Genomic DNA, 27,554 nt, shown 5'->3' with positions numbered 1-27,554 from the left:
GGTGTCCCAAAACTTAAGCTACAACCCCCAGCTTATTCTCCTTCTGAGTTTATTCTAGTCATTTTACACTAAAATCTCTTCTAACAGAAGCAATTGTATGCCCTGTATTGTTTCCCTGTAGCCTATTATCATCAATTCAATCTCTCTAATTCACTTTATTCAAAGAAAAAAAGATCTCCCGATGTAGCCCAGGCTAGCCTTGAATTGGGCAACTCTGCCCTGGTGTCCCAGTGCTGGGACAAAAGCCTACATTTAAATTAGAAATCTCCAATATGCATTTATCTGTGAGAAAGAATTCTCTAACAGGGAAAATCCTCCTCCTTTGGGGCTCATGTGGCCATACAAAAGCAGTTGTAGCCAAGAAGTCTTTACACATCCATCCGCCTCCATGTTTAAATCCTTTTTTTCCCTACTGGAGCTCCGGGGATTAGCAGGGCCTCACGGAGCACAAGTTCTTTTTCACAGCACACAGTGACTAGGGAGCACTTGTCATTATAATAAAGGAAAACTATTTTATGCAGGACAAACATCAGTTAAAAAACGCAGCCAGTCTTGCTGCACTGAATATCTAAATGAGCAAAGTGATTCATTAAAAAACTCAGAAGTCTGGCTTTTAGCAAATTGGAGGTTCCTCCGTGTCTGAAGGAACATTTTATTTCCCCATTATTCTAGGACAGATACATTAGTAAACTGCCTTCTCCTTAGGTCTGTTTTTCTATCTTTCCTTCTTTGTAAATTATTGCTTGTTGTGTCTATTCATTTTTTGTCCATGTCAATCTGCTGAGAAACAGATTCTAAGCAAACACACACAGAAAGGAGGTTCACTGGATTTCTAATCTAGAATTATGAATTTCCCTTTAGCACTTTATTACTGTGCTAAATATAGAAAAACTGTCCTTGTAAATGAATATTAATTTTAAATTAACGATACTAAGTTAGTATTATTGCAAATGTTTTCCTTTTATTATGAAAACACTGCTTTCCTTAAAACATGATTTAAAATTGCCTTTCCAGTGGGGTGCACATGGCTCACACCTGTCATCCTAGCTACTCGAGAGGCTGAGATCTGAGGACTGAGGCTCAAAGCAGTAAAGTGCATGAGACTCCAATTAATCACCAAAAAGCTGGAAGTGGAGCTGTGATAGTGCCAATCTTGAGAGAAAAAATATGTAGGCCCTGACTTCAAGCCCCAGTAGTAACACCAAAAAAACAAAAAAAAAGGAGTGGAGAATTTTAAATTTTATCATGCTATGAAATAATGTAATAAAGGAAATTTGGGGGGAGGGAAATCATCTATAAACCTCATCATCCAAAAGAGCTACTTTGATGCTTTTTGGGTTTGGATGGTTTATACTAGCAACTGGAACAGAGCCATCAACACAGGCAAGTTTACATCATGAGCCCTCATCTTCTTAAATGATTTTTAAAAATTAAGGTAAGACTGGGTACAATGGCTCACATCTGTAATTTCAGCTACTGGGGAAGCAAAGATGGGCAGGACAGGCCAACCCAGACAGAAAGTTATCCAGACTCCATCTCGATATAACCAGCCAGCGGTGGTGATATAGACCTGTGGTCCCAGCCACCTGGGAGGTACAGGCAGGAGAATCACAGTCTGGAGCCAGTGAGGAGAGAAATGTGAGCAAAGATGAGCTGGAAGCGCAGCTCACGTGGAAGAACACTCACCCAGCAGGCTCAAAGACCTGGATTCAAACTCCAGTACTGCTAAAAGTAAATTTAAAAAAACAAAAGTTTGAGCCAAGCAGTGATGGTTTGGGCTGTAAAAAGAGTAAGCGTTAACAGATGCCAGGCCTGAAATTCCAGCCCCCTGTTGACTGAGGCTAGCATGTTTGAGGCCAACCTGGGCTACACAGAGACCTTGTCAATTAATTACTAGATCACATACTTCAACAGAAAATCCTGTTTCTAGATGTATGTTCTCACATAGCTTGAGGAGAAGGAAAGAAAACTGAAGTGTCTGAGTCCTGGTTCACACAGGTTTCCTCCCTGGCATGTATGCAGGGGCTGACAACATAATATTCCCCTCAAGCAAGAACATCAGAGAGCCTTCAGCACCAGGCAATCAGGGAAGCACTCACCAAGCATTTGCAAAGGATATGAGAAGCCACTACAAGAGGAGATAACTACTCTGAGCTATGGGGGCTGGGAATGTGGCTTAGAGGTAGAGTGCTTGCCTAGCATGCAGGAAGCCCTGGGTTTGAATCCTCAGTACCACATACACAGAAAAAGCCAGAAGTGGCACTGTGGCTCAAGTGGTAGAGTGCTAGCCTTGAACAAAGAAAGCCCAGACCCTGAATTCAAGCCCCAGGACCAGAAACACGGTGGCACCCCCACGCCTCCCCTCCCCCCTCGCCCCCCACATCCCGAGCCATTTATAATCCTATGTGGTCAGTTCTGGAACAAATCTGTTCAATGAACTGAATGAACAGTGATGGGTGTTAAACGCTCTTTTCGCTCTGGAGAAGTATCTTGAAGAACAGTAAGAATCTGCCAGGAAAAGAAGTGTTTGCCTAGCATCTGGAGCCCCTGCACTGGCCCTCTAGACAGACAGACAGACAGACAGACAGACAGACAGACAGACAGACACGCACGCACGCACGCACGCACGCACGCACGCACGCACGCGCGTGGCAGAACTGTCTATCAGGCTTTGCTACTCCTGGGACCCAAGGTGATTCAGGAGTCTGGAACATGTCCTCGGAACAGCTCCCAGAAAGTCTCTCTCTCCCCTCTCTTTCTCTCTGGTTAGTCATGGGGCTTGAACTCGGGGCCTTGGTGCTGTCCATGTGCTCTTCAGGTCAAGGCTAGTGCTCTACCACTTGAGCCACAGCTTCCAGTTTTCTGGTGGTCCATTGGAGATAAAAGTCTCCTGCCTTGAACCACAATCCTGGCTCTGAACCACAATCCTGGCTCTGAACCACAATCCTCAGATCTCAGCCTCCTAAGTAGCTAGGATTACAGGTGTGAGCCACCAGGGCCCAGCAGAAAGTATCTATCTTCTTACTCTTATTTTCGTGCGTCAAGGCACTTGAGGTAGAGAAAAGCAGGACTGGATCAAAAGGAGTGGGGTACGATATAAAAGGAAGGCATAAATGCCAGGCTTTTGTCCTGCTTTTAAAGTTTCCCTGGTGAGCCCAGAGATAGGATCTCAACTACTGTAGCCAGGCTGAACTCAAAACTGATGCTCCTGCAGCAGGCGTACTGCAATTACAGATTGACTGAGGTGCAGGTAAGCGTTAGCCAGGTGCTGGTGACTCACGGCTATAATGAAAAAGGTCAAATAATAGTGCCAGACCCCGAGTTCAAACCCCAATATTCTCTCTTTCTCATATACACACACCATCAACTACCAAAGATCAGTTACCAAATAAAGTTTTGTTAAATGTTCAGTAATTTATCTATCGTCTCCTACTCTAGGCTCCAGGTCTGGTCAGTTCATTTTTAGAAAAACACAAGCAAAAAGGGCAGTTGAACTATGTTTCGCTTTTTTGTGTTGTTTTTGGTCAGTCATGGGACTTGAACTCTGGGCCTGAGCGCTGTTCCTTAGCTCTTCAGCTCAAGGCTAGCGCTGTATCACTTGAGCTACAGTGCCACTTCCGGTTTTCTGGTGGTTTATTGGAGATAAGAGTTTCATGGACTTTCTTGCCAGGCTGGCTTTGAACCATGATCCTCAAATCTCAGCCTCCTGAGTAGCTAGGATTACAGGCGTGAGCCACCAGCGTTCAGCCACTTTTTTTTAAGTATTTACAACTGGGCTGGGTCACCAGTGACTCACTCCAATAATATCAGCAACTCAGAAGACTGAGGACAGATTCAAAGCCAGCCAGGGCTGGAAAGCCAGAGAGACGCTTTAACCAGCAAAGAACTAGAAGTAGAGGTGTGCCTCAAATGGTAGAGCAAGAGGCTTGGGTGAAAAAGCTAAGGGACAGCACTCAAGGCCCTGAGTTCTAGCCTCACCTCCTACTGGCACCAAAAATAAAACAAAAACTTACTAGGTAACGAAGCCTCTCAGAAGTCTACTGTATCAAACAACAGAAAATCTTTCACCCAGCTGAGAAGGTAGCTCAGTGGTAGAGTGCTTGCCTCGCATGAATGAAGCCCTGGGTTCTATTCCTCAGCACCACATACACAGAAAAAGCCAGAAAGTGGCACTGTGGCTCAAGTGGTAGAGTACCAGCCTTAAGCAAAAGCAGTTCAGGGACAGTGCCCAGGCCCGGAGTTCAAGCCCCAGTACTAGCAAAAATTAAAATTAAAAAAAAAAAATCATTCACCCATTAAGAGCAAATTCAAAACCCTACAAATCCCATGGGAAATGCCAAGGTAAAAATCACCAGGAAGGGGCTGGGAATGTGGCTTAGCAGTAGAGTGCTTGCCCCTAGCATACATGAAGCCCTGGGTTCAATTCCTCAGCACCACAAAAACAGATAAAGTCTGAAGTGCTGCTCAAGCGGGTAGTGTTAGCCTTGAGCAAATGAAGCTCAGGGACAGGGCCCAGGCCAGAAGTTCAAGCCTGGCCAAAAAAAAAAAAAAAAAAAAATCACCAGGAAGAAAGGTTACTATCAATGGTGCTGAAGAAACCAAATGGGGCTGGCTCTGAAATGCAGAACTCTGGCAAGCACAGTGTCAGAACCAAAGAAGAAGCAAAGCTAACCACTATTAAAGGATTAACATCACACTGGGAGCAGAACAACAGGAAATCGTGGCTGACCAAGTGTAGCTCCCCTTAAGATTTCAAAGCTTCAGGCAACACTGCAGGACCAAAGTTAACCGAGCCATTAACTCCCCAGTGTAAATGAGTTCCTGCTGGCAGAGGGGAAAGCGGAGGGTTTCTCAGCACTCTAGCAGCCAACTGTGGAGGCACCGGCCCGCGAAGAGCCTGACCCCTACCTACATCTGACTCACTGAAAATGTTCTATGCCTTTAAGAAACATTAATACTGTCTCCTTTGGATGATTGTTACCCTCCCATACATAAGGAAGTGTCAGCAAGTATTACAATGAAGAAGGCAATTCCATACCATGTATGGGCGTTGGAAGGTGGCTCAGTGGTTGAGTGCTTGCCTGGCATGCATGAGGCCCTGGGTTCGATTCCTCAGCACCACATAAGCAGAAAAAGCTACAAGTGGTGCTGTGGCTGAGCTGAAGAGTTGAGGGACAGCATCCACAACGGACCAAAAAAAAAAAGTCACATGGATTTTCTTGCCCAGGATGGCTTTGAACAGCAATCCTCAGATCTCAGCCTCCTGAGTAGCTAGAATGACAGGCATGAGCCACCAGTGACTAGCTAATCTGAGATTCTTATCTCCAACTAACCAGCAAAAAGACCGAGGTGAAGGCATGGCACACACAGTAGAGTCCCAACCCCAACAACAATAACAAAAAAATCCAGCCAGCACCAGAGGCCAGAGTTCAAGCCCTAATACAGGCATTGGAACAATCAACCAATCAGCTATTGAAGATGTACCCATTATATTCAACAGCCTTGGAAAGCTAAGGAAGAAATCAAGAGTTCTAGATGCCAAGGCTCTTTCTTATTTGGGCAGGGGGGGAGGGGGGAGCCTGGTCGTGGAGCCTGAACTCTGGGCTTGGGCGCTGTCCCTCAGCTCTTCAGCTCAAGGCTAGCGCTCTACCACTTGAGCCACAGCGCCACTTCCAGCTTTTTTCCTTTTGCTTATTTGGTGCTGAGGAATCAAACCCAGGGCCTCATGCATGCAAGGCAAGTGCTCTACCACTGAGCCACCTTCCCAGCCCCCGGCTTTTTTTTTTTTTTCCTGCTTATGTGGTACTGAGGAATCGAACCCAGGGCCTCATACATGCAAGGTAAGTGCTCTACCACTGAGCCACCTTCCCAGCCCAAGGCTCTTTCTTATAATCACAGCAACTCAGCAGGCTGAGACCTAGAGTACTGGGTGGAGGGGGGGGGGAGATACAGGAAAAGGGAAAAGGGTATTCAAAGACAGCTGGGCATGGAAGTCTTCCAGGGTCCATCTCCAAATTAACTAGCAAAATGTTGCACAGGTGACATGAATCAAGGGGTGGCACACCCCAGGATGAGCCAGAAAGCTGGGCAAAAAGAGGCCCTGAGTTCACGGTCCAGTACTGGCATATGCATGTACACACACAAATACACACACACCAAAAATGTTTAAAAATTTTAAAAATTCAGAGTCACAGAGATCTTATGCACTGTGAATGAGGCCCTGGGTTTGATAGGAAGGATGGAAGCAAAAGGAGGAAGGGAGGAGAGGGAAGGACAGGGCATGAACCAAAGCTTCTCAAAATCTAGTCAGCAAGCAGTCCAAGATCACTTTCCTCTACTACCAAGCTGAAGCTTTAACATTTCTAGTCTTTTCAATTTTTTTTTTTTTTGGGGGGGGGGGAGGAGGCCGGTCCTGGGTCTTGAACTCAGGGCCTACGCGCTATCCATGAGCATCTTCGTGCTCAAAGCTAGCACTCTCCCACTTGAGCCACAGCTCCACTTCTAGCTTTTTAGGAGTCGTTTATTGGAGATAATAGCCTCATGGACTTTCCTACCCTGCCCAGGCTGGCGTGGCTTCAAACCGTGATCCTCAGATCTCAGCCTCCTAAGTAGCTAGGATCACAGGCGTGAGCCACCAGCACCCATCTTCCTTTCAAATCTTAATGGTGTTTCTGTTCTACTAAGCAGCCTTAAGACATGTAAGACAGGTTATCATTCATCTCATCAGGTAATATCTGTGCCAGTGTTTGTCTAGGTACAAAACTATGCTGGAAAAACACAAGAAATTGGTAACATTGGCTGGCTCTGAAATTGGATGGCTTGAGATCTACAAAAAAAAAAAAGAGTATTTTCTACTTTCCTTGCTGATACCAAGGCTGACCTCCAACTCCTGGGCTCGTGCCTTCCAGGGTAGCTGGAACCATCAGCATTTACCACTGTACTCAGCTTGTTCCTGTCTATTCCTGAATCATAAGACATTATGTACTCAAAAAGTAAAAAGTAACTAAACCAGTAATGTATTAATTTTCTATAGCCTTGAACTAAAGTGTATGTACTAGTGATCTTTTTTTTTTTTTTTTTGGTTGGTTGGTTGGCCATGGGGCTTGAACTCTGGGCAACTATCCCTCAGCTCTTCAGCTCAAGGGGACCCCTTGGGCCACAGTGCCACTTCCGGTTTTCTGAGTGGTTTAGTGGAGGTAAGAGTCTCTTGGAGTTTCCTGCCTGGGCTGGCTTTGAACTTCGATCCTTAGATCTCAGCCTCCTGTGTAGCTAGGAATGAGACATGGCGTTGAGACACGGACTCCCGGCTTGGGGATCTCCTTTTTTTTTTAAGACATTTCATTTACTCAATTTATTTTTATTTTTTCTGAGTAGTTTATTGGAGATAAGAGTCTCATGGAGGGGCTGGGAAGGTGGCTCAGTGGTAGAGCGCTTGCCTTGCATGCATGAGGCCCTGGGTTCGATTCCTCAGCACCACATAAGCAAAAAGAAAAAAAAGCCGGAAGTGGCGCTGTGGCTCAAGTGGTAGAGTGCTAGCCTTGAGCTGAAGAGCTGAGGGACAGCGCCCAGGCCCAGAGTTCAAGCCACACGACCGGAAGAGTCTCATGGACTTTGCTGCCTGGGCTGGCTTTGAACAACAATCCCCAGATCTCTGCCTCCTGAGTTAGCTAGGATTACAGGCACCTAGCCAAACATGATTATTTTTAACAACAAGTTTAAACAAGGCCACCAAGTGATGTTTGTTGATAGGCTTTATTCCAAGGCCAAAATAAGTAAGTTCCAGACTTCTACAAAGGGATAAAAGGTTACAGCTGCTTTTATGAATTTGTCACTTCCGTAGACCCTTCCGCCAGTCTGTTCGTGGCACTGCAGGAACTGGGTCTCGCTCTGCCTACTGTCTGTAACATGGTTACTAAATCCAAGGAGCCTCTCCCTCTCCACCTTAACCACTCTCCAACAAAAATGATCAAAGACTTCCCCGCAAAGACAGAGAAAAACACTCCCGCCAGAAAGCAGACAACTCTAGATTGTCACAGGAGAAAATTCATGGCAAGAGGCTATGGGGCAAATGAATGTAACACAGCAGTGAAACAGGAAAAACACCAACAACCACCACTGGAAAATAATCAGGAAGAATAAACCATTAGCAACAGCAATCACTGAGTCCCCAGAAGGAGATGAGAAGGGCAAATGCCACTCATTTCTGTTGGTTAATGAGGGGGTGAACCACTCACACAACCAGAAGAAACCAGCAAGTCATTCTAGAAGAAGCCGGGGTAGGGCCAGATGGAGAAATACAAGACTCATAACCACTTTATGTTGTCAAAGTGATGGCTGAGAAGTCAGGAGAGAAAGGAGGAATGCAAATGGCTGTCAGGAAATTGGGAATTAGTCTTCCAAATGACTCCAGAACGTTCTTCCTCTGTCCCATCCTGCCAACCTGGCTTAACTTTATTTACTACGGGGCGGCCTAAATCACTCTCTGTTTTCCACCTGCTTCCAGGAAATCATAATATTGGGCCAAGCGCCATTCATAGTCCTAACACACTCCATCCACACCATGGGGAATTCCTCACACAGTTCCCTAAGTAATGTGTGAGTGATGTCTCTGGGACTGGCGGTCATGCCTGTAATCCCAGCTACTCAGGAGGCTGAGATCTGAGGATCAGAGTTCAAAGGCAGCCTGGGCAGGAAAGTCTAAGAGACTCTTACCTCCATTTAATCACCAGAAAACCGGAAGTGGCTGTGGCTCAAGTAGTAGAGGGCTAGCCTGAAGCCTGAAGAGCTGAGGGACAGCGCCCAGGCCCTCAACTAATTAAATAAATAAATAAGTAAATAAGACAAACAATCCTGGATGAAAATTGGAAAGCTACCAGAAGTGGCATGAGAAGAAAAATTATGAAAGCCCTGACCATTACGTCACAGAAGAAAACATCTGGGGATTAAACTGCCAGGGTGATAACTTCTGGCATGCACAATAAAATTTTACAACATAGAGACATGATCCCCGCCCATTAAAATTTGAGTAGATGTGTGGTAATCTGTGAATACTATGCCAACGGATGGGCAAACCTCATCCAAATTTTTTGTGTGTGTGCACATGTGTGTGGTGCACCCACACAGAGACACACACACACTGGTCCTAGGGCTTAAATCCAGAGCCTGGGCTCTGTCTCTGAGCTTCTTTTGCTCAAGGCTAGCGCTCTACCACTTGAGCCACAGGTCCACTTCCAGCTTTTTGATGTTTAATTGAAGAGGCTCACAGATTTCCCTGCCCAAGCTGGCTTCGAACTGAGATCCTCAGATCTCAGCCTCTTGAGTAGCTAGGATTATAGGCATGAGCCACCAGCATCCAGCACAAATCTTTTTTGCTCTTATGATGCTAGGATAGAAGACAAGTGCTCTTCTACTGATCCATATCCCCTGCCCTCATGCAAAAAACAATTTTTGTGCCTGTAGCAAGGCTTGAACTCAGGGCCTTTTACTCCTGCTCTAGCTGGTGCTCTACCACTTGAGCCATGCCTCAGGGCTGACATTTTGCTAGATAATTGGAGATGGAGTCCCAATGACTTTCCTGCTGGGGTTGGCTTTGAGCCTTGGTCCTCCAGGTCTCAGCCTCCTGAGTGCTAGGATTACAGGTGTGAGCTACTTGTGCCCAGCTTTTTTTCTTTTCTTGAGACAGGGTTTCCCTGTCTCCCTGACTGGCCTTGATCTGCAGGGCTCCATTGATGCTCTGCCTCAGCCTTCCAAGTAACTTCCACTTCCCTAATTTAATTCTCACAATAACCCCACAGGCACACACCACCATACCTCGCTTTTGGCTTCTGTTTGAAAAGGTGAGTTTTAAACTTTTTGAGTTTTTTTTTAAAGGAGATAGTTGGCTGAGACAAGAAGATTTTGAAGGCAGGCACCAATGGCTCACGCCTGTCATCCTAGCTACTCAGGAGGCTGAGATCTGAGGACCATGATTCAAAGCCAGCCCGGGTAGGAAAGTCCAAGAGACTCTTATCTCCAATGAACCACCAGAAAACCAGAAGTGACACTGTGGTTCAAGGGTAGAGCGCTCTCCTTGAGTTGAAGATCTCAGGGACAGCGCCCAGGCCTAGAGTTCAAGCCCCATGACCAGAAAAAAAAAAAGAGAGAGAGAGAGAGAGAGGATTTTAAATTCTAGGCCCACCTGGGTTACATAATGAGACCCTGTTAAAAAGAGAAGGGAGAAGAGTGGAATTTCTAGAAGGAAGAAGGCTGGGAATGTGGGTTAGTGATAAAGTTCAATTCCTGGTTTCAATTCCTTAGTACCACATAAACAAAGCATAAATAAAGCTTTATTTTTTTTTTAAAGGCAGAAAAGAGGGAATGTAGGAAGGGGAGAAGTAACCATCAAAAAGTAATTCAGGCCTGGAGCTGAGGGATAGTGTCCACGCCTAAAGTCCAGGACCCCCCACAACCGACCAAAAATAATAATAATAATTCAGAAGCCAGGCAGTGGTGGCTCACACCTGTAATCCTAGCTATATAGGAGATTGAGATCTGAGGATTACAGTGAAAAGCCATCGGGGGCAGGAAAGTCCCTGAGACTCTTATCTCCAATTAACCACCAAAAAACCAGAAGTGGTGCTGTAGCTCAACTGGTATAGCACTGGCCTTGAGCTAAAAAGCTCAGGGACAACACCCAGGCCATGCCGAGAGCTCATCCCAGGCTGAGAGCTCAAGTCCCAGAACTGACCCCCCCCAAAATAAATAAATAAATAAATTTACAGCCAGGAGCTGTGGCTTACCACTATAATCCTAGCTACTCAGGAGGCTGAGATCTGAGGATTGCAGTTTGAAGCTAGCCCAGGCAGAAAAGCCCATTAGACTCTTACCTCCAATTAACCACCAAAAAAGCCGGAAGTGGAGCTATAACTCAAGTGGTAGAGTGCTAGCCTTGAGCACAAGAGCTCAGGGACAGCATCCGGGCCCGTATCTGACCTCTAGAGTTTCTGACTTGGTGAGTTTGGGGTGAGACAAACATCTGCACTGTCAAGAAGAGTGGGAGATTCTGCCCTGCTGGGAGGACCAAACTTCAGGAGATACTCTCCTCCCCCCTCCCACTCCCCCTATAACGGTTATCACTTCCAGAAACATCCTCGGAGAGAGGGCTGGAGGTGCCCTATCTGTGGGTCTAATTACATCCCACGGCTCAGTGCTCTGTCTACAAAGAAAAATACTAAAGCTTCTGTAAAACAGATGACAATTCACATACCAAGAACTTAGTAACACCAAAATACATTACCGAAAATTCTTATGATTCTAAATCCAAGAACAGCAAGTAAATGATAAATGGAATAACAGATTTCTTTCTTGTCATTCACAAGCTACATCACTGTCTACATCAATAAGCCAGTTCTTGGCCATTATTTAAATGGGTAAAATACACCTAACAATTTATCATTTTCACTATTTTGGGGGGTAGTATTGGAGATTGAATTCAGGGCAAACACTCCACTACCGGTCACCTCTGTCCCTCATTTTTACAATTTCAATGTCATTAAATACACACACACTCTGTTGTGTAACAGTGGCCACTATCTAAACCTCAAAGTCCTTTCATCACCCCCATTGAAAACTCTATATCCCCATTCAACAGTAACTCTCCCCACCCACCTTCCTCCCGCTCCCGGAAGTCTACATTCTGTCTGTATGAATGTGTCTACCAAACATCTTCGCAAATACGTGGAACCGTACATTTGTCTTCCTGTGTCTGGCTTCTTTCACTCAGCATGTTCTCAAGGTCTATACAATAAGTAACACATATACCAAATTTTAATTCCTTTTTAAGACTAAGTAAAATTCCCTTGGTATGCATATACCACCACCTTTTGTTTATCTGCTCATCTGATGAACATGAGGGCTGTGAATACTTCTTGGCTACTGAGAATAATGTTGTGATTAACATGACACTATTTTCAATTCCGTGTGTGTGTGTGTGTGTGTGTGTGTGTGTGTGTGTGTGTGTGTGTGTGTGTGTGTGTGTGTGTGTGTGTGTGTGTGTGTGTGTGTGTGTGTGTGTGTGTGTGTGTGTGTGTGTGTGTGTGTGTGTGTGTGTGTGTGTGTGTACACACTAGGGCTTGACTTCGGCGCCCATGCTCTTACTTCCTTGGCTGTTTTGCTCACAGCTGGCACTCAACCACTTGAGCCATACCTAGACTTGAATGGACAAAGTTATTTCTACTTGCTGGCTAATTGGAGGTAAGAATCTTACTGACTTTTTTTGCCCAGGTTAGCTTCAAAGCATAATCCTCAGATCTCAGCCTCCTGAGTAGCTAAGACTACCAATGTGAGCCACCAGCACCGAACTTTTTACTTTTTAGGGGGAGGGCATGGTATGAGGTTTACAATCACTGAGCTCCACACCCCTAGCTACAAACTGTCATTATCTACAAACTCAAGCATAAGTCATTTTAGACCACTGGATGACTTTTGCAAAGTTTCATTGGGGACTGGAGCTGTACTTCAGTGGCAGAGCCCACCCTTAGCATGCACAAGGCTTTGCTTCCTTCAATCGCCAACAGCACTTAACAAATCAAGTAACTGGAGTTTTATTTGAAAAGAAGAGAGAGAGCCATGTGCCAGTAGCTCATGCCTGTTATCCTAGCTACTCAGGAAGCTCAGAGTGAGGAGCGCAGTTCAAAGCCAGACACAACAAAAGTCTTCGTGAAACTCTTATCTTCAATTAACTACTCAAAAACTGTAAATGACACTGCGGCACAAGTGGAAGAGTGCTAGCCTTGAACACAAAGAAGCTCAGGGATAGCACCCAGACCCTGACTTCAAGCCCTACAAACAAAGAAAAAAAAAAAAGCTGGGAGTGCAGCATAATGGTAGAGTTTGTCTGTTTCAGCCCAAAACAATACCATCTACTACATACCCTACTCAGGCTAGAACTTTTTTGTTTCAGTACTGAGGATTGAACCCAGGGACAAACCCTATCACCAGGCTACATTCCCCAGCCCAGTGACCATTAGAATTGTAAGGCTATCTTGAGATGTTTGATTTCAATTCTATGAAGTCATATTTTTCATTTTTCTTCATGTATCATTTTAAAAAAAAACCTTTTCTATAGAAAGCAAGGTAACTACAAATGATTTTACTTAATACAATTGAAGCAATTCTCTCAAAAGCTCCTTGAGGAAAAGATGACATAGCATATTCAGAAACATGAAATAAAATGCCTAGAGCTATTGAAAGCTACAGATTTCTGAAGTTTATTTAAGAGGCATTACCACCATATCCAAAGGCCTAGTTTCACTTCTCAATCTTTTTGTTGAAAAAAAATTAAATAAATAAAATTTAAAAGATAGGCTTACATTAATCTAAAACACTGGGATCTCAGCACTGAATACTATTACCCTAAACGTGCAAAGAAACAAACAGGACTCCTTAAAAAAATGCTTTTTAAGGGGGCTGGGAAGGTGGCTCAGTGGTAGAGCGCTTGCCTTGCATGCATGAGGCCCTGGGTTCGATTCCTCAGTACCACATAAGCAAAAAGAAAAAAGCCAGAAGTGGCTCTGTGGCTCAAGTGGTAGAGCACTAGCCTTGAGCTAAGAGCTGAGGGACAGTGCCCAGGCGCAGAGTTCAGGCCCCACAACCAGAACCCCCCCCCCCAAAAAAAAATGCTTTTTAAGAGGCTGGGAAGGTGGCTCAGTAGTAGAGTGCTTGCCCTGCATACATGAGGCCCTAGATTCAATTCCTCAGTACCACATAAGCAGAAAAAGCTGGAAGTGGTGCTGTGGCTCAAGTGGTAGAGCGCTAGCCTTGAGCTGAAAAGCTGAAGGACAGCGCCCAGGCCCAGAGTTCAAACCCCATGACCAACAAAAAAAAAAAAAAAAAAAAAGCTTTTAATTCTAAAAGAAACAGTCATTGTAGAGAATCTTAGAAGTCCTATAGAATGATATAATAATAATGGTAGAGCCCCTGCCTAGAACTTGCCCATCAATTCTCGCTTCAGAATAATTTCATAACTGCAATCACGGTTAGCTCATGCTTAGAATTCTAGGTATTCAAGAGGAAGAGACAAGAGTTCTAGGACAGAAACAAAATAAAGGCAAGAGGGTTGGGGCATAGCTCAAGTGCTAAAGCACTTGCCTAGCAACTACAAGGCCCTAAATTCAAACTCCAGTACTGAGGAATTAAAAAATTGACCTCAGGGGCTGGGAATGTGATCTGGTGCCTAGCATGCAAAAAGCCCTGGGTTCGATTCCTCAGTACCACAGAAACAGAAAAGGTTAAAAGTGGCACTCTGACTCAGTAGTAGAGTGCTAGCCTTAAGCAAAAGCAGTTCAAGGACAGTGCCCAGGCCCTGAGTTCAAGCCCCAGGACTGGCAAAAAAAAAAAAAAAAGATACCAGCAAGGCCCTAGTGGCTCACACCTACAATCCTAGCTCGTCAGAAGCCTGTGATCTGAGGATCTTTGTTTGAAGCCAACCAAGCAACAAAGTCTGTGAGAAGCCGGGCATCGGTGGCTCACGCCTGTAATCCTAGCTACTCAGGAGGCTGAGATCTAAGGATCGCAGTTCAAAGCCAGCCTAGGCAAGAAAGTCTGTGAGACTCTTATCTCCAATAAATCACTCAAAAACCAGAAGTGGTGCTGTGGCTCAAGTGATAGAGCACTGGCTTTGAGCTGAAGAGCTCAGAAACAGGGCCCAAGCCCAGAGTTCAAGCCCCATGACCGACAGAAAAAAAAAAAAAAAAGGTCTGTGAGACTATCTACAAATAATCACCAAAAAGTTGAGCTGGAGAAATGGATCAAATGGTAGGGTGCCAGCTGAGCACATAAGCCAAACATCAGCTAAATCAAACCTTAGTGTCAGCCAAAAGAATTACATAATCTAAGACTCATGCTCAGAAATTGGTTTTTAATGAGTAAAATTCTCACAACCAAATGACATTTTACCTAAACTGCTAATTACAAAATCAGTAACTGCAATAATAAAAATAATGAGAATTTGTCATCCTTTCCTCTGCTCCTTTCCCCGGTGGAATACCTCAAAAAAATATACATACATATATATATATATATATATATATATATATTTTTTTTTTTTTTTGTACTGCTCCTGGGGCTTGAACTCAGGGACTGCGTGGCTGTCCCTCAGCTTTTTTTTTGCTCAGGGATAGCACTTTACCCCTTGAGCCACTTGTGCCATTTCTGGCTTTTTAGTTATTTGGAGATCAAAGTCTTATGGACTTTCCTGACCGGGCTGGCTTTGAACTGTGATTGTTAGATCTCAGCCTCTTCAGTGGCTAGCATGACAGGCGTGAGCACCAGCGCCCGGCTTGGAAGGCCTCCATTTAACATTATGAATCATCTGATCTGTGACGCCTGGACACTTCCGGGGAGACGGATGACATTTAGCACAGGACCCGTAAGACTGTGGGAAAATGGAAGTTCTTGGCCACAAGAAAGGGGACAAAACCCCTGCCCTTGGGAAATGTGCCAAAGTCCTCTGAAGTCTACTCTCTAGCAGTGTAATTTTTAGTTTTGAAAGATTCCATTAGGGATGGAGGTGTCACTCAATGTTCAATTCCCAGCCCCACCAAAAAACAAACACTTCGAAAGATTCCAGTATAAAAATATAAAGCACATAAAATCAGAGACCTGCTCTTTGAAAAGGACAGTATATAAAAAAAATAACAATTGCTGACACCCACAAAAACAGACACTAAGTGAGGGTTCCAAGGGTGAATTCTCCTTGGGCTTAAAGGAAGACCAAAAGGTCACAACTCAAGAAGAAGGGACAGGGAGCTGCTTTCCTGCATGTTTACTAGAAGCACTGAATGGAGGGTTCTACAGGAATTTCCTTATTAATCCTTACTATGCTACACCTCCAAATAACAGAAACTCTAAAATAACAATGTTTGCCAGGCACCAGTAGCTCATGCCTGTCATCTTAGCTACTCATGAGGATCACAGTTTGAAACACAAAAAAACTTGAAGTGGTGCTATAGCTCAAAGTGGTAGAGCAAGAGCACTAACTAAGCCTGAAAAAACTGAGACGTGCCCAGGCCCTGAGTTCAAGCCCCATGACCAACAAAAAATAAATAAATAAAATTGAAATTTTCTTTACAGGCTTTTAAAGTAGGCCCAGTTGGTCAGCCTTGTATTCCCAGAAGGCAAAGGGAGGCCAGCCAGAAATACATTCCAACACCCTGACTCAAAAAGGAATGAATGAATGAATGAGAGTATATAGTTCAACAGGTAGAATGCTTACCTACGAAGTTAAGGCCAAATGTAGGGCAAGCCAGTGGCTCAAACCTGTCATCCTCAACTACTCAGGAAGCTGAGATTGAGGATTGTGCTTCAAAGCCAGCCAGGGCAGGAAAGTCCTTGAGATTTATCTCGAATGAACCACCAGAAAACCAGAAGTGGTGCTGTGGTTCAAAGTGCTAAAGCGGAACAGTACCCAGGCCCTGAGTTCAAGCCCCAGAATGGAAAAATAAATACATAAATAAGTAAGGTCAAGGCCAAGGTACTGGGTTAAATTCCCAGTACTGAAATAAGTTAGCTAAGTAATTAAAATAAAGGAATTAGGACTAGAGATTTAGCTCAGTGGTAGAATGCTTAGTATGTGTCAAGATCTGAGTTCAATTTCTAACACTAACATATGCACACGCATGAGCATGCACGTACACACACACACTTTAGGTTTCCCAGGCTAAACCCAAAGTCACAATGCTTTAGCCTTAAAACTTCCTAAGTTTTGGGTTTTGTTTTTTTTTTTTTTTTTGCTTTAGATTTTTTTTTTTGTGCTTGTACTTTTGGTACTCAGGACCCTGTACTTTTGTTTTAGCTTTTTCAACTCAAGGTTAGAACTCTACCACTTGAGCCACCTCTCCACTTCCCTGTTTGGGCTGGCTTTGAATCTCAATCCTTAAATTTCCCCCTCCAGGGTACCTAGGATTACTAGCTTGAGCCACCACACCCAGTGCCTCAGCTTCCCAAGTAGCTGGGATTTTACGAGCCTGCACCACCGTGGCCAGAATGAATTACTTTTAACGTGAAAGAATATGAGTTATCAAAACTCTGGTTCAAAATTAATAGAAGCATAAATACTTTAGAGAACTGTTCTATTGTCCTAGCCAATCCATTACTACTAGGTATCCATGCAAAGCCAAAATATCTTACAAGGCTACAATTAACTGAATTCAAATATCATTATAGTTCTGGTTTATTTATTTATGGTTTATTTATTTTTATTTTTTGTGCCAATCCTGGGACTTAAACTCAGGTCTGGGCCCTCCCTGTCCGTTTAGTTTCTGCTCAAGGCTAGTGCCTTGCCACTGAAGTTATTCCACATCCAGCTCTTTTGGGTGGTTAACTGGAGATAAGAGTCTCATGATCTTTCCTGCCCACGCTGGCTTCAAACTGTGATTCTCAGATCTTAGCCTCACTAGGATTACAGGCGTAAGCCGAGGGTGCCCAGCTTATGGTTTATTTCAAAGAGGAGGTTCTCTCTTACTTATTTCCTAACACACAGAGAAGAGATGAAACGCTACCTGGTCCTCTGCGGTCAGCTTCATCAATAAACTAAATACGATTACCAACTTCAGGTCAAGTTATACATGCTGTGGAAAAGCAAAGCTGGGCGCTGGTGGCTCACATCTGTAATCCTAGCTACTAAAGAGGCTGAGATCTGAGGATCATGGCTCAAGGTCAACTAGGGCAGAAAAATCCATGAGACTCTTATCTCTCATTAACGACCAAAAAGCCAGAAGTGGAGCTTGCGGTTCAAGTGGTAGAGCACCAGCCTTGAGTGAACAACCTGAAAGGACAGTGCACAGGCCCTGAGTTCAAGGTCCAGTGCTAGAACACACATTCATTATGAACACAAAGAAAGAGGGAGGGTAGGGAGCAGAGGAAGGGGGAATAAGGAGGGGAGAGAGACAGAGAAAGGAACAAAGAAAAGGAGGTGTGCCTCAAGTGGCAGAGTGGCAGCTGTGAGCAAGAAAGCTGAAGTGGAAGCTCAAAGCCATCCCATAAACTTAGCTACTATATAAACCAACTGAAAACTGGAGTAAATTGGTTAATTGTTTCATGGAAACTAGCACAGTGTAACAGAGGAAATGCTGGGGGGGGAGGGGGGGGCCAGTGCAGAATAACCCCAAATCTGGATGGAAATCTGCTGGCTAGCTATGAGACCTTGAGCAATTTCCTTCTCTCCCTCAGCTTTCTTGTTGGCAAAATGAAGGGATTTAGTTCCATTCTTGAGAGGATTAACTGGAGGAGAAAAGTCCAACACAGCGCCTGACTCAAAACAGAAGTTCAGGAAACAGCTATTACTTTGTTGTTATTCCTGTAAATCCCTTAAAGGCAAAAGCCCCAAGCAAGGCTGCAGTTACTGAGGAACAGAAAACATAAAGGCAAGAAATAGGAGCTGAGTTCAGTTCAGAGGTGGAGCACTTGCCTAGCATATCTGAAACCCTGGAGTTGAACCCCCAGCACTGCGAAAAGAAAAGCCAGAAACAGCCAAGTTATGAAGGAGGATGTGTATTAATTCAACTGGTAGAATAGGGGAATATTAATAATGACCTTTAAACAGCATATCAAGCCAGGCGCCGGTGGCTCACAGCTATAATCCTAGCTACTGAGATCTGAGGACCCCAGTTCGAGTCAGACAAGGCTGGAAGGTCCATGTGATTCTTATCTCCAAGGAACATGCAAAAAGCCAGAAGTGGAGCTGTGGCTCAAAGTAGTCAAGTGCTATCCTTGAGCATAAAAGCTCAGGGATAGCGCCCAGGCAGGGTTCAAAAACTAAGAAAAAGTTTAAATAAAGTATATTAGCCTATGTGTTTAAAAAACAAAAACAAAAAAATATAATGTCTTGCCAGGCACTGGTAACTCACACTTGTCATCCTAGCTACTCAGGAGGATGAGATCTGAGAATCATGGTTCAAAGCCAGCCTGGGCAGGAAAAATCTGTGAGACTCTTATCACCAATTTACCACTAGAAAACCAGAAGTAGCATGGTAGAGTGCTAGCCATGAGAGAAAGAGCTCAGGGACAGTACCCAGGCCCTTAGTTCAAGCCTCAAGAACAACCAAAACAAAAGTGTGTTTGGGGTTTTTTGTTTGTTTTGGTTTGTGCTGGCACTGGAGCCAGGCCATTGGGTTGACCTCAAACTTGGGGGTCCTTTCTACCTCAGTTTCCCAAACGCTGGGATTACAGGCTTGTGTTACCACATCTGACAAGCAATGTCCTTACTTCGATAGCTGATGCTGCTGGTAGGCAAATGAGAACCACTCTGTTCATTCCACAGCTATTCCACCAGTCTAGGAATTAACAACCAGCTAGGGAATGTGTACTGGACCGTGTGCAAAAGCAAAACATCCTGACCCTCCTGAGGCTTTCATTCAGGGGATGACACAAGTAAGTGTAAATCCTGTGGGAAACAAGAATAGACAGGAGGGATCTACCCTAATGGGGGGCATTCAAGGCAGGTTTTCCACAAGTAAAGAAAGCCAACAGAGCTAGGCATCGGTGGCTCATACCTATCATCCTAGCTACTCAGAAGGCTGAGATCTGAGGATCAAAGTTCCAAGCCAGCCCAGGGAGAAAAGTCCCCATGAGATTCTTTTTTTTTTGGTCGGTCATGGGGCTTGAACTCTGGGCATGATCACTGTCCCTCAGCTCTTCAGCTCAAGGCTAGCACTCTACCACTTGATTATAGTGTCACTTCCGGTTATTGGAGATAAGAGTTTCACTGACTTTCCTGACTGGGCTGGCTTTGAACCTCAATCCTCAGGTCTTAGCCTCCTGAGTAGCTAGGATGACAGGCACAAGCCACCAGCCCTGGGCCTCCCCCATGAGATTCTTATTACCAAATAACCATTCAAAAACTGGAAGTAGCTCAGAGTAGTAGAGTACTACCCTCCAGCAGAAGAGCTCAGAGACAGCACCCAGGATTAGCCAAAAAAAGGTGGGGATTACAACAACTACTCTAGTCCTAATATGTATTTACATAAATCATTTCTGCTCTTCATTATTCCCTAAGGATTCAGGCTTCCATCTAGTTCTGGCATGAAGTAGAAAAGAAGCTAGGTGTGAGAGTGCACACTTGTATTGCCAGCACTCAGGAGGTGAGGTAGGAGAATCGAATCCAAAGCCACTTTGGGCTACACAGGAGTTCAAGGCCAGCCTAGGCCTCACATCAAAATCCCATCTAAAATTAAAAGTGTAGCTGAGTGGGCTGGGAAGGTGGCTCAGTATGCTTAAGGCCCTACGTTCAATCCCTCAGCACCACATACACAGAAAATGCCGGAAGTAGAGCTGTGGCTCAAGTGGTAGAGCGCTAGCCTTGAGCTGAAGGACAGCACCCAGGCCCCGAGTTCAGACCCCACAACCGACCAAAAAAAAAGTGTAGCTGAGTGCTAAGGGCTCACACCTGTTTAATACCAACTACTCAGGAGGCTGACATCTGAGAATCAAAATTCAAAGTCAACCCAGGAAAGAGAAAACCCCAAGACTTGCAAAAAGCAGGAACCTGAGGAACTTGAGATATGGCTCAAACGTAAAGCTCTGAGCTGTAAGTGAAAAAGCCATGTGAGGCCCCCAGTTCAAGGCCCTGGTACCTGCACAAATATGAATGACTTCCAGAGGAAAGCAGCTTTGTGCAAATACCTGTTAGCAAGGGGAAGCACGGAAAGAATGTCTGGGAAGACCAGTGTACCTCGAACAAAGATGCAGTGTGAGATCGATACATGGTTGAGGGTTGAGAATGCCTAAGAGCCCCAGAGCAATGGAGGAGCTGGGGTGTAGCGCAGCCGTACAGCACTTACCCAGCCTGTGCAAGGACCTGGGTTCAACCTCAGCACTACCAAAGATAAAAAGAAAACAATCCACTAACAGGTTTTGTGTGTGTGTGTGTGTGTGTGTGTGTTGGGGGGTGTCTGAACTCAGGGCCTGAGCACTGTCTCTGAGCACTTTTGCTCAAGATCAGCGCTCTACGACGTTGAGCCACGGCTCCACTTTGGCCTATTTTGTGATCAGAGTCTTCTGGACATTCCTGAGTCCAGGCTAACTTTAAACTGCGATTCTCAGGTCTCAGCCTCCTGAGGTGTGGGCTGTGGCGCCCAGCCACTGAAGAGCATGCTTGTATTGAGAGCAGGCAAGCTGAGGGTAGCATACAGTCAGATTTGCAATCTGACTTTAGCTTCAGGAGCACAGATGGATCAGATAGATAACTCCTAGAGGCTATGACAGTTTAGAATAGAGGCTGAAGGAAGTTTAACTAAAGAGATAGAAAGACTGGGTAATATATAACAGGACTAAGGAATGGCCAAGTACCCCAAATTTCTGAATGGCAAAAAAGGAGGTGCTATTCAGGACTCATACCTGTATTCTTAACTACCGGAAAGGCTGAGAACAGAAAGATCAAGATCCCATGTCAGTCTGAACAAAGAAGTCTGATATCCTCCTTTCTCAATCCATGGCTGAGTGTCATGGCTCACATTGTCCATCACAGCAATATGGAAGGTCATGATGGGGAGGATTTCAGTTCAAGGCTAGCAGCAAGCAGAAAAGTCCACGAGACTCCATCTCAAAAGAAGGAAGCTAAGCCGGGCGCTGGTGGCTCACGCCTGTAATCCTAGCTACTCAGGAGGCTGAGATCTGAGGATCGCGGTTCAAAGCCAACCCGGGCAGGAGAGACCGTGAGACTCCTATCTCCAATAAACCACCAGAAAACCGGAAGTGGCGCTGTAGCTCAAGTGGTAGAGTGCTCGCCTTGAGCTGAAGAGCTGAGGGACAGCGCCGAGGCCCAGAGTTCGAGCCCCACGGCCGACCAAAAAAAAAAAAAAAAAAAAAAAAAAAAAAAAAAGAAGGAAGCTGGAAATGCCATGACTAGTCTCTAAGCTATGGAGGGTAGCCCAGAGACCCTATCTGAAAAGTAACTAGCAAAAATTAACTAGCAAAAAGTAAGGCTGGGTGGGGTGGGGAGGAGATGGGAAGGGATGGGAAGGGGGAAACAAAGGAGGAGGCTACAATGCTTGATAAGAAACGTTCTCATTATCTTGCCCATGTAATTGTAACTCCTCTGTACAGTATTTTCACAATTAAAAAAATCATAAAAAAAAGTAAGGCTGCAGCAGGGCCACACCTATAATCCTAGCTACTCAGGAGGCTGAGCTCTGAGGATTGAGGTTCAAAGCCAGCCCTGTCAGGAAAGTCCATGAGACTCTTTATTTCCCAAAGAATCACCAAACACCAGAAGTGGCACTGTGGTTCAAAGTGATAGAGCACTAGCGTTGAGCAAAAGAGCTGAGGGACAACACCCAGGCCCTGAGTTCAAGCCCTACAACTGACCAAAAAAAAAAAAAAAAGTAAGGCTGGGATGCTGAGTTCAAATCCCAGTAAAAGGGTAGGGGAAACCTGCTGCAGACATCAGATCAGTAAGGCAGTTCACACAAAACAGACTAACTGCGTTGTTTTTTTTTTTGCCTGAATTTCTGGCAATCCCCTATTTGCTTATGAAATAGATTCCTAAAGTTGTTGGGGTTTTTTTTCCACTTCCAAATGGATTCACAAAAGTACAGAAAATTTCCAACTGAGATATTTCAAAAATTCTGCCACCAGCTTAGAAATCAACTTCAAGTGAGTTCTAAAATTGGTTTCAGCAATGAGCCAGCATTATGGGATGAATGTGTCATTTCTCATGACAAGGCCTTTGATAAGATTGACACCCATTTGCTAAGTCTTTTAAGAAATTTTAAGTCAAGGATACTCAAGTGATATGAAACTAAAATGAGAATATCTAATTATTGCCATAATTCAAACTATGCTGCTTTTATATGTGTGCCTCAGTGTTTTTGAAATGCTTGTAGAAAATACGGAATTTTACTGGGGGAAAGGGAGGAGTTGCAAGTAAGAGAAAAAGAGCCGGGTGCCAGTGGCCCTCACCTGTCATCCTAACTACTCAGGAGGCTGAGATCTGAGGATCACAGTTCAAAGCCAGCTGGACAGAAAAGTCCCTGAGACTTCCATCTCCAATTAATCACAGAAAAAGCTGGAAGTGAAGCGACAGCTCAAGTGGTACAGAACTAGTCTCAAGCAAAAAAGGAGCTCAGACAGCACCCAGGTCCAAAGTTCAAATCCCAGGGAAGAAAAAAAAAAAAGGTGTGTGTGTTGGGGGGAAGATTTTTATTAAAATTGGTGTTAGATTTTCAGCTTCTTCTGAGATTCAGGCAACACATTTAGCCCTTCTTATTATGTGCAGTAACAGGAGACATTGAGATACAAGACCAAATCCTTGCAAAGCAAACAGGTAAATTACTCTGGAAGCCTGGGGCGTAGGCTCGGCGGTGGGAGAGTTAGTTCAGCATGCACGTGCATCTCAGGAGCCTGTCCTCAGCACCTCAAAAAAAAGGGGAGGGAGATTGGAAAAGGGGGGGGGGGAGAGGAGTGGAGGAGGTGACACTGTCAAAACCAGAAATGTACTCAGTACCTGACTTTGGGAATGGTACAACGCTCCACACAACCCCTTAATAATAATTCAATATTTTTCAGGTTAAAATGAGATTTCAAGTCGATCCAGAGCAGGATATATGCTGGGGAAGAGAAATCGCACTGAGGGAAGCAGAAGCGTGGAAGTACGATGGGGATGGAGGGGGGAAGAGCCCCGGCCGGCCCCGTCCTCCGCGCCCAGCACTGGCGGCCTGGGCTCCGGGGGGCCCCCTCGGCCGCGCCGAGGCCGACCCGCGCCCGCCGCTGCAGCAGACCGGGTTTTTCTTACATTTCTCTTTCCCTAACTCACAGGCTGACTTGATTTCCGAGCGTTACACACAGCCGGCCTGCGGCCCGGCGGGCCCCGGCCCGGCCCCGGCGCGCAGACCCAGCCGCCCCCCGGGGAGGGGGGCGCAGCGCAGGCCAGGGTGGGCCCGGGAACAAAGGCTGGGGGGCGTCCGCGCCCAGCCACCTCTGCCCTCCGTCTGGGCTGAGCCTGATCGGGCGCCTCCCTGGGAACCCGGGCTGGCTGTGGTGGCTAAGGTTTGGGGAGCACCAAGGAAATGACTCCCGACCCCCGCTTCCCCACCCACTGGGGCCCCCGGCCGCCCGTGGCTGGCTCGCCCCTCTTCTCCGCCCCCCCCCAGAAGTTGGTCCCAGGCCGCCGTGGCTGGGATACGGGGGTGCGTGGGGGAGAGTTCTAAGGATCCTGGGGCTTTTCCTTTACCCGAGCCACCCCAACCCCAAAAGGAGACCGCAAACCGCTTCCTTCGGGGAGCCTGAAGGTCATGAGCTTTCGGGGACAATGGAGCTCTGGCCGCGAGCTCCGGGAAGATGGAGACGGTGCGCCGGGGTGGGGTGAGGGGGGCAGGGAGCGGGGCGAGGGGTGCGCCCGGCCGCGGGGTGGGGGGGCTGGACAGGGTCCGCGAGGCGGGGGCCCGGGGGTCGGGGCGGGGGGAGCCTCGGGGCGCGCTGGCCCAGGCCGCGCGGTCTGTCTCCGGAGCGCATCTGGAAATCCGGGGCACCCTGGTAACCCAAGTCCCAAGGCGATCCGGAGGACGGCAATCCCACCCAGGGGACGGCCGCGGGACGTGTGTTTACGCGGCGCGTGGAGAGGCTGGGGGGGGGGCGACGGCGGGCACCCAGGGGACCCCGAGTGCGGTGCGCCCCGGTTACCCTCGGCGCGCGGAAGGGCGGAGGCCCGGGGCCGGGGTCGCAGCCGCGGGACCCCGCGCGGCCGAGCCGGCCTAGGCCGCGGACACACCCACAGACGCCCCGCGCCCCGCTCACCTGCTCCTCCTCGGGGGTCAGCTCCAGAGCCGCGTCCGGCCGGGGCGCGGCCGCCGGCTCCATGCCGCCGCCCCGGGCCCGCGCGCCGCCTCGGCCTCGGCTTCCGCGTCCGCGCCCGGCGCCTCAGCAGCCCGCGGCCGGCGCGCGCATGGCGGGGCCCGGCCGGCGCCCGCGGCGGCTCCGGAGGAGAAGCGCCCGACGCCGCGGCCTCGCCCGCGCCGCCCCGCGGACGGGGAAGGACAGGCGCCGGCCCCGAGGGGCGGAAGCGCGCCGGGGCCGCGGGCGGGCCGCGCTGGTCCGGGGTCCGGGGCCCGGGGCTCGCGGCCTCCCGCCCGCGTCCTCAGCAGCCGCGGCGGCCGACGCGCAGCGCGGAGGGCGAGGCGGCGGCGGCGGAGCAGGCGGCGGCTCGGGCGCCCCCCTCCCGGCTCACGGCCCGCGCCGCGTCCGCCCCGGCGCCCCGCGGCTCCATTGACAAACCCGGGGTCTCATTCACAAACGGGCGGCGCGCGGGGCCGGGCGGGGCCTGGACGCGGCGGGGAGGCGGGGGGGGGGGGGGAGCGCGCGGGGCGGGGCGCGGCGGGGGAGGGGAAGGCCGGGGCCGGAAGACGGGAGGAGGAGGGGCCGGCAGGGAGGGGAGAGGGTGGGGGAGGACCCCAGGGGGAGGGGAAGAGAAGGGGGGGAGGCGGCGGGGAGGGGCTGCGGGCCGGCCGCCTCCCGAGGTGGCGCGGAGGGAGGGTGACGGGGGAGGGGGAGAGGGGAGGACAGGGTGACAGGAGGAGTGGGGAAGGAGGAGGGGAGGGGAAGGAAGGGGGGGCGGGTGACGGGAGGGGGAGGGGGAGGAGGGGTGGAGTCTCCGCCTCGCCCGCGTGGCCGCGCGCGCTCACCCCGGGGCCAGTGCCCGGAGGCGCCCGCCTGCCGGTCCCGAGCGCTTGGGGCCGGGTGGAGGGGACGTGGGGTCCCAGACGCCCCGCCGCGGTGCCCGACCGCGCCCCGCTGCAGCTGATCCTAATTCCTCAGCCGCAATCGGGACCCCCAACAGCTCCTGCAAACCCGGGGTCTTTACCTGGGAGTCAACCCCGCCCAGGGCTGGGGGCTGCGCGCGGGCCCGGGACTCCGTGCCCCGTGGGAGTGGGTCTGGGCAAGGAGCGGGGCGCTGGGACTCCAGTTCTGGCAACATCCCTTACAGAGGTGTTCCAACACCGGCCCCTGTGAGCACAGAAGCCCGTGAGGGAATTAAGGAGGGGTCTTCAGAGAGCCCAGGGCTGTGCCCTTTGATGCTCACCCAAGAACGTTTTTCTGAATTCCGTGTGTCCGTGGGGTGCCAGTCGTGGGGCTGGAACTCAGGGCCTAGGTAGCTGTCCTTGAGCTTTTTTCGTTGTTGTTGTTCAAGGCTAGTGCTCTGCCACTTGAACCACAGCTCCACTTCCAACTTTTTTGATGTTTATTAGAGATAAAAGTCTCTAACCCTGGCTGGCATCAAACTGCAATCCTCTAATCTCAGCCTCCTGAGTAGCTAGGATTACAGGCTTGAGCCACAGGTGCCTGGGTCCATGAGACTCTTATCTCCAATTAACCACTCAAAAACCTGAAGCAGCGGCTGTGGCTCAAAGTGTTAAGACACTAGCCTTGAGTAAAAGAGCTTAGGGACAGTGCCCAGGCCCTGAGTTCAAGCCCTGTGACTGGCAAAAGATTTAAAAAAAAAAAAAAAAAAAAAAAAAAAAAGCTGAGTCTGAAAAGTGAAGTGAAAGAATTTTTCTCTAGATGACATTTTATGTATTTTGTTTTTATACCCACATAAAAGTACCAAAGTTACATATGCACAGCCTGGTGAAGTTTCATAACATAGGTGTGTACCAATGTACAAATCAAGAAACACAGCATTCTAGGGCTAGGATGTGATTCAAATGATTGTCTGCCTGGTAAACAAGGCCCTGAGATCAAACCTTAATATCACACACTCAAAAAAAAAAAAGAAGAAGAGGGTGCTGGGAAGGTGGCTTAGTGGTAAGAATGCTTGCCTTGCATTCATGAGGGCCCTGCGTTGGGTTCCTCAGCACCACAGAAGCAGAAAAAGCCAGAAGTGGCACTGTAGATCAAGTGGTAGAGCACTAGCTTTGAGCTGAAGAGCTGAAGGACAGCGCCCAGGCCCAGAGTGCAAGCCCCACAGACAACCAAAAAAAAATGGAAGTGGAAATTTCACTGATGGTTCAGGAGGCTGGTAATCTGAGGTTTGAGATTCAGAACCAGCTCAGACAGAAAAGTCCATGAGACTTCAATGAACCAGCAAAAAGCTGGAAGTAGAGCTATGGCTCAAGTGGTAAAGCACCAGCCTTGAGGAATGGAGGAGCAATCCATTATTCCCAATTTGCCAGAGTCCCATCATACCTCCAGCCCAGTTCCTACTCCCCTGAAACATAACCATTTGCTTGGCTCTAATATCACAGTTTTACATGAGTGTGCTTGAATTTTGTTTTTGGAAGTACTGAGGTTTGAAGTTGAGACCTTGCGTTTGCTCAGCTCACTTGGCTGGCACTCTACTACTTAAATCACATCTCCAGTCCTGTTACAGCTACTTGCTATCGAATTTTTCTCCCAGTTGGCCTTGAATTGTGATCCTCTGGATCTCAGCCTCCTGAGTTTGGAGACCCTACAAGCACCTTGCTAAAACTTTTTTTTTTTTAATGTTTAAATAGTAATATGAACAAAACACACTTCTCCCTAAGCTGAAGTAGGAAATGGAAGTAGAAAAAACCATTGATTGGAGATTAGTACTAACAGGATTTCAA

The 27,554-nt window shown here is 47.4% G+C and overlaps 1 protein-coding gene across 1 annotated transcript in view; it reads right to left on the bottom strand.

Annotated features, from left to right (window-relative positions):
- The window catches only part of Ptpn9 (protein tyrosine phosphatase non-receptor type 9), a 63,252-nt gene extending 38,380 nt beyond the window's left edge, over nt 1–24,872 (bottom strand). Inside the window, exon 1 of the mRNA XM_070042848.1 lies at nt 24,769–24,872. Coding sequence (XP_069898949.1) covers nt 24,769–24,831 — 63 coding nt within the window. The 5' untranslated portion in view covers nt 24,832–24,872. The remainder of the gene's footprint in view (nt 1–24,768) is intronic.
- Nucleotides 24,873–27,554: the final 2,682 nt, after the last annotated feature.

The sequence above is a fragment of the Dipodomys merriami genome, unplaced genomic scaffold (assembly GCF_024711535.1).
Source record: "Dipodomys merriami isolate MVZ:Mamm:240054 unplaced genomic scaffold, mDipMer1.0.p SCAF_33, whole genome shotgun sequence".
NCBI classification, from domain to species: Eukaryota; Metazoa; Chordata; class Mammalia; order Rodentia; family Heteromyidae; genus Dipodomys; species Dipodomys merriami.
The sequence above is the reverse complement of the archived record's forward strand: the minus strand, read 5'-3'. Positions and strand labels throughout refer to the sequence as shown.